Source organism: Rhodotorula toruloides (assembly GCF_000320785.1).
Source record: "Rhodotorula toruloides NP11 unplaced genomic scaffold Scaffold19, whole genome shotgun sequence".
Classification (NCBI taxonomy): Eukaryota; Fungi; Basidiomycota; class Microbotryomycetes; order Sporidiobolales; family Sporidiobolaceae; genus Rhodotorula; species Rhodotorula toruloides.
Genome location: NW_015622979.1, coordinates 83,241 through 94,780, shown reverse-complemented (window position 1 = coordinate 94,780; position 11,540 = coordinate 83,241). Strand labels below are relative to the sequence as shown.

The 11,540-nt window shown below is 61.8% G+C and overlaps 6 protein-coding genes across 6 annotated transcripts; 4 read left to right on the top strand and 2 right to left on the bottom strand.

Annotated features, from left to right (window-relative positions):
• Window positions 1–76: 76 nt before the first annotated feature.
• Window positions 77–1,300, bottom strand: RHTO_02532 (uncharacterized protein; the record flags this gene model as incomplete). Its single annotated transcript, XM_016416206.1, has 1 exon — window positions 77–1,300. The coding sequence occupies one exon, from the start codon at window positions 1,298–1,300 to the stop codon at window positions 77–79; it is 1,224 nt and encodes a 407-aa protein (XP_016271703.1).
• A 267-nt stretch (window positions 1,301–1,567) lies between these two features.
• On the top strand, window positions 1,568–5,656 carry RHTO_02531 (valyl-tRNA synthetase; the record flags this gene model as incomplete). The annotated part of the gene is made up of 12 exons (XM_016416205.1): window positions 1,568–1,871; window positions 2,018–2,315; window positions 2,381–2,545; window positions 2,625–2,826; window positions 2,918–3,121; window positions 3,179–3,586; window positions 3,657–3,815; window positions 3,872–4,468; window positions 4,531–4,611; window positions 4,665–5,139; window positions 5,195–5,373; window positions 5,435–5,656. 12 exons carry the CDS (start codon window positions 1,568–1,570, stop codon window positions 5,654–5,656), a joined length of 3,294 nt encoding a protein of 1,097 aa, XP_016271702.1.
• Window positions 5,657–6,072: 416 nt separating this feature from the next.
• RHTO_02530 (uncharacterized protein) lies at window positions 6,073–6,853 on the top strand (the record flags this gene model as incomplete). The annotated part of the gene is made up of 3 exons (XM_016416204.1): window positions 6,073–6,349; window positions 6,419–6,532; window positions 6,585–6,853. 3 exons carry the CDS (start codon window positions 6,073–6,075, stop codon window positions 6,851–6,853), a joined length of 660 nt encoding a protein of 219 aa, XP_016271701.1.
• A 95-nt stretch (window positions 6,854–6,948) lies between these two features.
• RHTO_02529 (TIP41-like protein) lies at window positions 6,949–8,274 on the bottom strand (the record flags this gene model as incomplete). Its single annotated transcript, XM_016416203.1, has 4 exons — window positions 6,949–7,491; window positions 7,547–7,814; window positions 7,884–8,084; window positions 8,156–8,274. The coding sequence occupies 4 exons, from the start codon at window positions 8,272–8,274 to the stop codon at window positions 6,949–6,951; spliced, it is 1,131 nt and encodes a 376-aa protein (XP_016271700.1).
• Window positions 8,275–8,458: 184 nt separating this feature from the next.
• Window positions 8,459–9,908, top strand: RHTO_02528 (vesicle budding-related protein, protein transporter SEC13; the record flags this gene model as incomplete). The annotated part of the gene is made up of 7 exons (XM_016416202.1): window positions 8,459–8,512; window positions 8,587–8,705; window positions 8,800–8,960; window positions 9,028–9,117; window positions 9,175–9,373; window positions 9,456–9,769; window positions 9,835–9,908. 7 exons carry the CDS (start codon window positions 8,459–8,461, stop codon window positions 9,906–9,908), a joined length of 1,011 nt encoding a protein of 336 aa, XP_016271699.1.
• A 183-nt stretch (window positions 9,909–10,091) lies between these two features.
• RHTO_02527 (carbohydrate catabolic related protein) lies at window positions 10,092–11,292 on the top strand (the record flags this gene model as incomplete). The annotated part of the gene is made up of 4 exons (XM_016416201.1): window positions 10,092–10,363; window positions 10,430–10,697; window positions 10,763–10,854; window positions 10,908–11,292. The coding sequence occupies 4 exons, from the start codon at window positions 10,092–10,094 to the stop codon at window positions 11,290–11,292; spliced, it is 1,017 nt and encodes a 338-aa protein (XP_016271698.1).
• Between the last annotated feature and the right edge of the window lie 248 nt (window positions 11,293–11,540).

Here is an 11,540-nt window from a genome sequence, read left to right as displayed (position 1 = left end):
AGTAAGACAACAACAGCGTGTTCCGTGGACTGGATACTGATACGACGCAACGACTGCTACCCATTCCCTGCCTTTCCTACCGCTTCACTGGCACTCCTCCCTCTGCCTCCCCGCCCTTCCACTTATTCCATCCTGCCTCCAACTCCTCCTCCAGCACGATCTTCTCCCACTCGCTCAGCCCGCCATCCATCTTGCCGACTCGCTCAAGCACCTTCTCCCTCGCCTTGACGCCGCGAGATTGGTCCGCCAGTACGAGCAGGTCGGAGGGCGACCGGCAGCCGAGGGCGTGGAAGTGCGGTGTAAGGCGCGTAAGGGACGGGAGCGGGAGGGAGGAGAGAAAGGTTGAGATGTCGGGTACCGCGGAAGGAAGGGGAGGAGGGCATTGCGCGGATTGGCGGGAGGAGCTGGAAGGGCGCTTGGCGGTATTCGGTAGGATAGACGCGACGGGGAGGATTGGAGACACGGTCGATGGGCTCGAGGGAGTCGGGAGGTATCCTGGTGGAGGAGGCGGTGGCCGGTGAGAGGATGAGGCAGGGGCTTTCGCAGCCGCCCGCTTCGAAGGTGCCTCCAGTATGACAGCCTCGTCGTCTTCCTCATCTGCATCCGGCTCGACCTTGATCCGCACCCGTTCCTGCTCCGTGCTCGCTTCTTTCTCCATCCGCCGCTTCTCGAGCGCGACCAGCCTCGCATCCTGCAATTGCGCCCTCTGTCTCGCCCGTTCTTCTCGTGCGTCTGACGTGAGGGAAGAGGTCGTCGAAGCGGCAGGAAGCCTGAGAGTGAGGGAGGTGCGCCGGCGTTTCTTCGAGGGCGAGGCGGAGGGAGAGGAATGGTCGTCCGCGTCGGCGTCGGGCTCGGCTGAGGCAGTTGACGCTGCTCGTCGAGGCGTTCGTGCCGATGCGGCCGTCTTTCTCGCCGGACTATCCCGCCGCGAGCGCTTGTCGACCTCCGTCACGTCCTCCTCCTCGTCCCGCAAGTCGCGCTTGGCGGCGCTTCTCGGCGCCGATTTCGGGGCGTGTCCTCTGTCCAACCCTATGCGCTCATGATGAGACCGCTTAAGGCGAGCCCTTGCATCACCATCCGCCCTCTGCTGCCCCACCTGTCCTGGATCCGCTGCTCGCTTCGCTCCTCGCGCTGGACTCGATTTCGCGCGCTTGGCGGGTGACGGGGCGCGAAAGGTCGATGCAGCAGCAGCGGGAGGCGGCAGGCAGTCGAGCTCGTCGTCTTCGGGGGACAGAACTGGAGGGTGTCGGTCGACAGGACGGGGAGACCAAGATGGGGAGCGCTTGAAGACGAGGGGCATCCCGTGCACGGTCTAGTGATGCTCAGCAGCACTGTTCAGCCAGTTCTATCGTGTCTTTAGCCCGTTCAGCGAGTTGCAAGCGACTTGTATTCGAGCAAGCTTCCTGCCCAAGGTTGACTCGCTGCTTGACACGGCGCGAACGACTCGAGGCTTTGCGAGTCAGGCCAGTGCATGCTGCAGAGGGCCACACGAGCAGTCCTGAACCGTACACCCCGCCCAACTCGCCCGCTTGCTCTCTCGCTTCATCTCTCTCCGCCAACCCGCACAATGTCGACCACTCCCGCTCCCGCAGCCTCGCCGGTTCCCGTTGCGACCGAGCAGAACACCCAGCAGCCCGCAGGAGACGTCCCGCTCGACGCCAACGGCCAGCCGCTGACCAAGTCGGCGTTGAAGCGCCTCCAGAAGGAAAGGGACCTCGCGGCGAAGAAGGCGCTCAAGCAGGCGCAGAACCAGGGCAAGCCTGCTCCGGCGGCGCAGGCGGGCGAGGGGAAGAAGAAGGAGAAGCCCGCGAAGAAGGAGGAGGTTGTCGAGGAGCCCCCGTACGGCGAGACCCAGGATGGCGACAAGAAGGGTGCGTCTGCGTTCTCTTCTCGCTCGTTCTGCGCTTGCGCTTGCTGGGAGGTCTCAATGTACTTCGGAGAGCGATCTCGATGAGTAGGAGAATGAACGAAGGCGAATTGATGAACTGACCTTGCCCTCCTCAATCCGCTCATGCAGACCTCTCGCGCCCCATGGCCGCCGGCTACAACCCCGACCACGTTGAGAAGTCATGGTACTCATGGTGGCGCTCGCACAACTTCTTCGTCCCCGCCATCCCCTCTTCGTCGCCCTCCGAGTTCTCCCACTTCGATGCCAACCCGCAGTTTGTCCCGCGGGAAGGCAGTGGTGATGTCGACTGGAGCAAGATCGACCCCGAGAAGACGTTCGTCATTCCTGCGCCCCCGCCCAATGTCACAGGCAGCCTGCACATCGGACACGCCCTCGCTTTCGGTTTGCAGGACACCCTCATTCGCTGGTACGTCCCTGTCTCGCTTCAATACTGTTGCGAACGAGCTCTGAGGCTATTTCGCGCACGTACAGGCACCGCATGCGCGGCTACACCACCCTCTTCGTCCCCGGCTACGACCACGCTGGTATCTCGACTCAGTCGGTCGTCGAGAAGCGCCTCGCCAAGCTCGAGGGTCTCTCGCGACACGATCTCGGGCGCGAGAAGTTCCTTGAGCGGTGTATGGCATGGAAGGAAGAGTGCGTCGCGATTTTCTGCTTCTCGACCGGGAAGCGCCTTGGACTGTGGCTGACTGAAGGCATTTGTCCCCCCGCACAGGTACCAGACGCGCATCACGAACCAGATCTGCCGCCTCGGTGTCTCGTGCGACTGGGACCGCGTCGCGTTCACCATGAACCCTCAGCTGTCGAAGGCTGTCGCCGAGACCTTCGTCCGCCTGCACGACGACGGCATCATTTACCGCGCGAACCGCCTCGTCAACTGGTGTGTTGCGATGAACACGACGCTGTCAAACTTGGAGGTGCGCCCTCTCGCGTCCTTGGCTGCCAGTTCTCCTTCGCGCGAGAGGAGCTGGCTGCGCGGTCGCTGTCGACTGACTCCGTCACCGACAGGTCGACCAAAAAGTCCTCACGGGCCGCACCCAGCTTCCTGTCCCCGGATACGACCCGAAGGAGAAGTTCGAGTTCGGAGTCATCACCTCGTTCGCCTACCCTCTCGAGGGCTCCGACGAGAAGATTGTCATCGCCACGACTCGTCCGGAGACGCTGCTTGGTGACACTGCGATTGCCGTCCACCCGGACGATGAGCGGTACAAGGTGCGTCCCCGACTCCAACTCCGCCCTCTTATCGAGCTGACATGTCTCCCGCAACAGCACCTCCACGGCAAGTACGCCCTCCACCCCTTCCTCGACCGCCGCCTCCCCATCATCACCGACTCGATCGCCGTCGACATGTCGTTCGGTACCGGTGCCGTCAAGATGACACCCGCGCACGACCCGAACGACTACGAAGTCGGCATGCGCCACAAGCTCGACTTCATCAACATCCTCAACGACGACGGCACGCTCAACGCCAACGCCGGACCAGAGTTCGAGGGCATGAAGCGCTTCCACGCGAGGAAGAAGGTTGTCGAGGAGATGAAGAAGAAGGGGCTCTATGTCGGCGACGCGGAGAACCCGATGAGCATCCCGGTCTGCTCGAAGAGCGGCGACTTCATCGAGTCGGTCATGAAGCCGCAGTGGTGGGTCAGCTGCAAGGCGTTGGCGGACAAGGCTATTGAGGTCCGTCTTCTCTTTCTCCCGCTTCCGTACGTCCGAGCGAGCTGACTTGCTCTTTGGCATCCTTCCGCAGCGAACCAAGGCTGGCGAGCTCAAGATCCGCCCCGCCGCGTCCGAAGGCGACTGGTACCGCTGGCTCGAGGGCATCCAGGACTGGTGCATCTCGCGCCAGCTCTGGTGGGGTCACCGTGCGCCGGCATACTTTGTTAACCTCGAGGGAGAGGCTGCCGACGTGAGTCTGGCGATCTACGGACACCGGCGGCTGAGCTGACCGTCTCGCTCTCGCAGCGCATGAACAACGACTTCTGGGTTTCCGGCCGCGACCGCGCCGAGGCCGAGTCTCGCGCTGCGGCCAAGTTCCCCAACAAGCAGTTCACGCTCGAGCAGGACGACGACGTTCTCGACACCTGGTTCTCGTCAGGTCTCTGGCCGTTCTCGATCCAGGGCTGGCCCGATAAGACCCCCGACCTCGAGCACTTCTACCCTTCGTCGCTCCTCGAGACTGGCTGGGACATCCTCTTCTTCTGGGTCGCACGCATGGTCCTCCTCGGCATCTACCTTACCGGCCAGGTCCCTTTCTCCGAGGTTTTCTGCCACGCCATGATCCGCGACGCGCACGGTCGCAAGATGTCCAAGTCGCTCGGCAACGTCATCGACCCCATCGATGTCATCGAGGGCGCGTCGCTCGATGCACTCCACGCCCAGCTCCGGACGGGCAACCTCGCCGCGAAGGAGGTCGAGCTCGCCGAGAAGGGACAGAAGAAGGACTTCCCGAACGGCATTCCCCAGTGCGGTACCGACGCCCTCCGTTTCGCCTTGGCCAACTACTCGTCGACCGGCCGCGACATCAACCTCGAGATCTTGCGTGTCGAGGGTTACCGCAAGGTGCGTCCCCGGTCTTCTGGACGCGGCTTACAGCCTGCTGACTTCCATCGCGACGCGTACAGTTCTGCAACAAGCTCTGGAACGCTACCAAGTTTGCGATGCTCAAGCTCGAGGGCGACTTTGTCCCGCCTCAGTCGGAGAAGGTGCGTCGTCCCCTCCCCGCTCTGCTACATCGCTGACCGTCCGACGTCCGCAGCCTACCGGTCAGGAGTCGCTCGCCGAGAAGTGGATCCTCCACAAGCTCAACCTCGCTACCGGGAAGGCCAACGCCGCCTTGCACGAGCGCAACTTCATGTCGGCAACCTCGGATGCCTACGCGTTCTGGCTCTACGAGATCTGCGACGTCTACATCGAGGCGATCAAGCTCATCACCGATCCCGCCGCGAAGGACGTTGACGCCCGCCGCTCTGCCCAAAACACCCTCTACACCGTTCTCGACAACGGTCTCCGCCTCCTCCACCCCTTCATGCCCTTCGTTACCGAGGAGCTCTGGCAGCGCCTCCCTCGCCGACCGACCGACCAGACGCAGTCGATCATGCTCGCCAAGTTCCCCGAAGCGTCCGCCGACCGCGAGTTCTCGGACGCGGAGAAGGAGTTCGACCTCGCTTTCAACGCCGTCCGCGCGATCCGCAGCATGGCGACGAGCTACAACCTCAACTCGAAGCTTCAGGGTGCGTCTCATCGCCTTCTCCCCTCGTCGCTTTCGCTAAGTCTCGCTATTCGCAGTCTTCCTCCTCGCCCGAAACGCCGACTACGCCGCAACGCTCCGCAAGTCGACTGACGCCATCTCGGTCCTCATCAAGGGCTGCACGTCGTTCACCATCGTCGAGAAGGAGGACGAGCTGCCTGAGGGCTGTGTTGGCGAGCTCGTTAGCCAGGACCTGACCGCCTACTTGCTGCTCAAGGTGCGTCCGAGTCGGTGCTCTCCTCTCATCGACCGCGCTGACATTCATCTCGCACCCGCAGGGTGTTATCGACGCTAACGCCGAGATCGCCAAGTCGGAGAAGCGTCTCACTTTCGCCCAGGGCGCCCTCCAGAAGCTCGAGGCGCAGCGGTCGGCGCCCAACTACGCGCAGACCCGACCAGAGAACGTCCAGGCGCGCGAGGCGGCCAAGGTCGACGAGTGGAAGACGGAGATTGACGCGCTCGAAAAGGCGATCGCCAAGTTCGAGAAGCTGAGGGTCTAGATGAGGAGTAGACCGTAGATGAGTTGCTTGCAAGTGCTTTACCAGGACTCTGCGGATTTTGAGCCATCGATTGATGACGAGTTGCGATGGGCCGACCTGCTTGTCTCCTCCTTCTGCCTCCGCTTCGCGTCCCCGCTATACTCGTCCAGCTTCGCTTCGTCCCAAGTACCTACGGTTTTCCTGCCCGAGCGGCAGGTCCCCTACCTGGTCCCCAAGTCCTTCTCCGTCGTCGTCGCGTTCCGCCGAGCGCACTGTCGCACAGCAGCTCGCGACTGGCTCAGACTGCTTCAGTGACTGGACTGCCTCACTAGCTTCCCTGCGCACCTTGACTCCGTCCGCTCCTCTTCACCGCGCTCACTGCGTTTGGCGCTCCTTCCCCGTGCATCCCCTCGCGTCTCGACACCTCACGTTCCGACATGGACTCCCCCGCCGACGGTACCACCAGTCTCGAGCCGCAACTGCGAGCGCTCGAGGCAGATCTGATGGATCTTGAAGCCCAAACCTCAAGGTTGAGCTCGCTGACCCCGCTACGCGAGCAGCAGCTTGCAGAGCTGCAGAAGGAGGTGTCAACCGTGCAGATCGACCGAGCCCGCTTGCGGAACGATCTTGACTCTCTCCGACATGCCATGGGCAAGTACAGAGCGCTGGTTGGCGCCAGCGACAAGTTAGAGGAGCGCAGGCTTGCGATGCAGCGTGCGTCGTCCTTTCTTCCCGTCCCACTGTTGTCTCAAGGGAGGTCAGCTGATCGCGCTCTACACGCAGAACTGTGCTTGACAGCTCTTGCCCAAGCCGCGCAATCAAGCGATTCACGTACGAAGGGGTTCTCAGACGAAGAGATCGCATCTCTGCGCCGCTACTGGGACTCGTTTGAAGCTGGTGCGCATCCCGCTTCTCTTGCTTTGCCTCGGCTAACATCACCACAACCCAGCGCGTGGATGGGTCTTCTTGCCGATCGCATTCACCAGGAAGGGTGCACTTGACGAGGCTTGCGAAGTTCTTGACGCTCTCCAGCCCAACCTGTCGAAGAAGGTTCGTGCCGCCGCAACGATCCTGCGTCGTCAGCATCAACAGTACCAGCGGCAGCAGAAGCAGCAAGGCATCAGGAGGATCTTCGGATGCAGACTCCGGGAAACACCGCTTCCCTACCAGACCCTCTTGCCTGCATTTCGGATGATGGAGTCTCTCCTTGCCTCCTAGCGAACTTTGTAGCCTCATTTCTGTCGGGCTCAGCCCGAGAGAAGAGTAACGAGACGGCAGGGCAGGGAAGACGTGATAGCCGACGCGTTCACATTTTACGGGTCTACCGGAGAACCTGCCGCCCAAGGCACCTTAAGCACTTCAAGCCGACGTCCCAGCCCCTCCCACCGCTTCGCATTCTCAGCTCGCGCTTCTGCCTCGCCCAATCGCAACCCTCGCTGCATGTCCTCCGCCAAAGCCAGCTCCTCAAGAACCCCCGCAACCCAGTTGATGTCCGTCAGAGGCGTGAGATCTTCTGCTGGTTCAAGTGACGGCGATGGAGAGGAGCAGAAGGGCGAGCGAGGGGACGAGGCGGCGGGCGAGGCGAAGCCTGTTCGTGAAGGGATCGAGATGCTGGGTGCTCGAGGTGTTGGTGAGGGTGCTGATCGTGCCGATGCAGCTGAGCCATTCCGTGAGGCGGAGGAAGGGACGAGGCGAGCCTTGACGACGTCGTAAGGCGCCTCGCGACCTTTGACTTCGCGGATAATCTCGTCTGTGCCGAAGCGGTGAAAGACGCGAACGTCGAAGTGGCGGAAGAGGACACCGTCTATCCTTAGTGAGAAGCGGGAGAGGATGAAGAAGGAGAAGTGGTTGACGCGCTGTAGATCAAAGCGTGAGTGAACTTCGCCAACGAGGACACGAGAAGTCACGTACTACTCGGACGGTCACATCTGCGATGCCGTTGTCACCCAGTTCATCTTCAAATAACGGGATCTCGTCGAAAAACAGGATCGGGATGTCGGTGCGTGCGAGAAGAGGAAGCGGGATTCCGGAATGGGAGGGAGGAGCAGTTTGCCATTCTGCCGGAGCAGGCACGGCTGAAGTCGAGGCAGGCGACATTGTGCCTCGATGCAGAGTTGTGTATGTCCAGTCGAAGGGTTTCTGGACTTTCAGTCGAGCTGCCGAGCCGGAAGCCGCTTGCCTGCGGGCGAGAGAGCAGGTGAGCCCTACATTCGGCGACGTTCAGGCATCGGAACGCCTGTCATCTTACCCTCGCGACCACTCATCGGCGTGCGCAACCCGCACAGCGCCAGAGCCCGGCTGAGCGTCCCACCCCTCGCCCTTCTTGACCGCCTTGAGCATGTCGAGCATGTTCCATTCCAACGCGAAGCCGCTCGTCTCGTGGCGTACCAACAGTGCATTGTTGCCAAAGCAGATCTCGGGCAAGGCGAGGTCGAGGGCGTCGCTGGCACTGCAGGAACAGAGGTTCAAGGAGAGTTCAGCAGGTGCATGTCGTCTCAGTCAAACGGAAAGGGTGCTCACGCGTCTGCCTCGGGTATGGAGAGGATTGGCCGCTTCGCCGACGTAATGATCCATCCATTCAATGCGATTGAGCGAGTCCCTCGCGAGCGGTCTTCGTCGAGGTGGTGGGGGGTAGACATCCCGTCGGGAGGCGCTTCGAAAGCGGTGGCGGGTCAGAAGAGCAAGCTGAAGGCTCCTTGAGCAGGTACTCGTCGCCAGCAAGGCAGTCTGAGCGAGTCGAGCGGTGTCGCCTCGTCCAACCCCCTCCGCTTCATCTCTTTCATCGTCACCCGCTCACACTGCTCAGACTGTGCTGCCTCGAGGATGACTGTGCCACCGACGTCTGTGCAGGTCGAGACTGGCCACCAGGACATGATCGTGCGTCCGCTTCTCCGCCTCGCCGGCTTCATCTCCCACGTCGGCTGAACGCGTCGCTCGCCTCGCCCACGCAGCACGATGCCCAGCTGGACTACTACGGCAGGAAGCTTGCGACTGCCAGCTCTGACAGGACCATCCGCATCTTCGACGTCGAGCAAGACGAGTCGTACCGGCTTGTCGACTCGCTCCAAGGGTGCGTCTCGTGCACTGCTTGCGAGGGCGATCGATTGGGCCAGCGAGCTATGCGGCCGAGTATCTGACGATCTCACTGACGCCCACCGCTGCAGACATGACGGCCCCGTCCACGCCCTCGCTTGGGCTCACCCCTCCTTCGGCTCGATTCTCGCTTCATGTTCTTTCGACGGCAAGGTGTTCATCTGGAAGGAGAACGACGGACCGCAGAAGGGCTGGAGTAAGGTCAAGGAGCACTTGTTGCACACGGCGAGCGGTACGTTCCGCGGTTTCATCTCCTCTTACACCTCTCGCAGCTGACCCACTGCTGCCTTGTCGTGCAGTCAATGCAATCGCATGGGCACCACACGAGCTTGGCCCTATCCTCGCTTGCGCAAGCTCCGACGGCAAGGTCTCCGTCCTAACCTTCAACAGTGCATTCCACTTCATCTCCTCGCCTCCTTTCTCCAGCTCACCGCTTCCTTCCGCAGACGATGGTACCTGGGAGGCGTCTCTCTTCCCCGCACACTCTCTCGGCGTTACCTCGGTCTCATGGGCACCAGGCGTCGGCATCGGCGCATTGACAAACCCTCAGGCTGGTGCGGGCGCAGAAGGACAGGAGGCGTTGCAGGTGGTCAAGCGGTTCGCTACGGGTGGATGTGACGGAATGGTCAAGATCTGGGCGTGGAAGTGAGTTTCTCGCGTCTTGTTCTGCTCGATTTCGCCTCGCTTGAACTTTCTCTGATCGGTTGCCTCCCGTTGGTACTTACAGCGAGCAAACGAAGGAGTGGGCGCCCGATCCCGTCGAGCACGTCCTTTCCGGTCACACCGACTGGGTTCGCGACGTCGCCTGGGCTCCCTCCGTCGGCGTTGGCAAAGCCTACCTCGCCTCGGCCGGTCAAGACAAGACCGTCTTCATCTGGACGCAGTCTGACGCACGGAGCGCATGGTCGAAGGTCGCGCTGGAGCCGGCACCTCAACAGCAGCAAGGGCAGGGTCAGCAGCAGCAGGCGGATGGGAAGTTCCCGGATGCCGTTTGGCGGGTCAGCTGGAGCGTTGCGGGCAACGTGCTGGCGGTGTCGTCCGGTGCGTCATGCTTACTCACTGTTTGGTAGTCTACTAGCCAGCTGACGTTCACTTGCGCTTGACAGGCGATGGCAAGGTCTCGCTGTGGAAGGAGAACCTCAAGGGCAAGTTCGAGGAGGTCTCGCAGCTTGCGTCGTAGATATACCCTCTCTCCTTGCTCTTCGCCCTCTGTGGAACCCTTGTACGCTGTTTACCGCTCTTTGCGCCTCGACGCGAACAGGGGGTCCGCGGCTTTTCCGGAGGACGAGCCCTCCTCTTTGTTGCCTCCTCTCCTTCACCACTCACCGTTCGCGCCGTCTGCCGCTCCCTGCGTCTGCTCAGCATGTGCCCTTCGCGAGGACTGGCAAATCGTCGCCTGTTCACACTGCTCCCGACGCTCTTCCTCCTCGCCTCACCCGTTCTCGCGGCCGTCTCCTCCTCCGACCTCCTCACCTACCTAGGCGGTTCCGCGACCGGTCAAACGCTCACGACCGCCGCCTACACGCTCACGATGGCTGCGAACGCTTCGAGTGTACTCATTTCTTGCGCGTATAAAGGGAAGGTGAGCGAGTTGGGGTGGATGGGATTCGGGACGGGCAGTGCGATGAGTGATGCGTGAGTGGAGTCTCATTGAGCAGACAAGGCAAGGGAGGAATTGCTGACGAGGAAAGGCGCTCGCAGCGACATCCTCGTCCTCTGGCCAAACTCGGACGGCAGCTGGACAATCTCGCACCGCACCGCCGCGACGACAGTCATGCCCACTCTCGTCGGCACTGCCAACAAAGACTCCTTGACCGACTCGAGTGGGAGCGTAAGGGTCGTTGCGTCGCTCAGCTCGAAAAGCCAGACGGACTCGCCGGCTGTTGTCACGTTTGTTAGGCCGCTGCAGATGCCTGCTACGTATAAAGGCAAGGGGGAGTACTACCAGCTGAAGAAGGCGATCAATCAGGTGCGCAGCGAGTCTCTTCTCCTCCACGCTGCGAGGCTGACTTCGTCGATGCCTTCCTCGAGCAGCAAGTAATCTACGCTTACGGCACAAAGAACCCGGGAAGCTCGGCGCAGGATGCGACTTTGACACAGCACCCGTTGGATGGGATGGGCGCGACGTGAGTTCTGTTCATCCCTCGTCTTGCAAGTGATCTGATTTCGTCCTCCACAGTTACGTGGATTTGTCAGCGACGTTCTCTGCGACTTCAGCAGCGATCGAGGCGCCGCTCTCGCCGGTGAAAGGAGGGAGCAGTAGCGGAGGAAGCAGCGCGGCAGACGGGACTTCGGCTGCCCCGACGACGGCAGGAGCAGCGTCAGGCTCTTCGAGCGGTGCTGCAGCGGCTTCAGCTGCCACTGCCGGCGCGACGAGCGGTGGGGACTCGACGACCGGCGCCGCTTCGCTTCTCCCTTCGACAGACCCGATGACCTCGTCCGGCTCGACGACTGGCGCGGCGGGCGGTGGTGCTTGGACGTACGCCGCAGTGATCAAGATGCATGGTATCTGCGCTGGCGCGACTTGGTACATGGTCACTCATCGTCCTTGCAGGCGTGCGTGAGCTAACTTGACCTTCGCAGGGCCATCCTCGCGCCTCTCGGCGTCCTCTTCGCTCGATACGCTCGCGGTCCGCCCGGCACGACCCTCACACGCTTTCCTTGGCACTTCTACATGTACTTGCTCTTCCGCTTTCGTCATCTACCAAAGTCGTTGCTGATACTCCATCGTCCAGGCAAGGACTCGTTGTTGCGCCGCTCACGCTTGTCGCCGTCGGTCTCGCTCTCTGGGCAGTCAGCTTGAAGGGCGCGA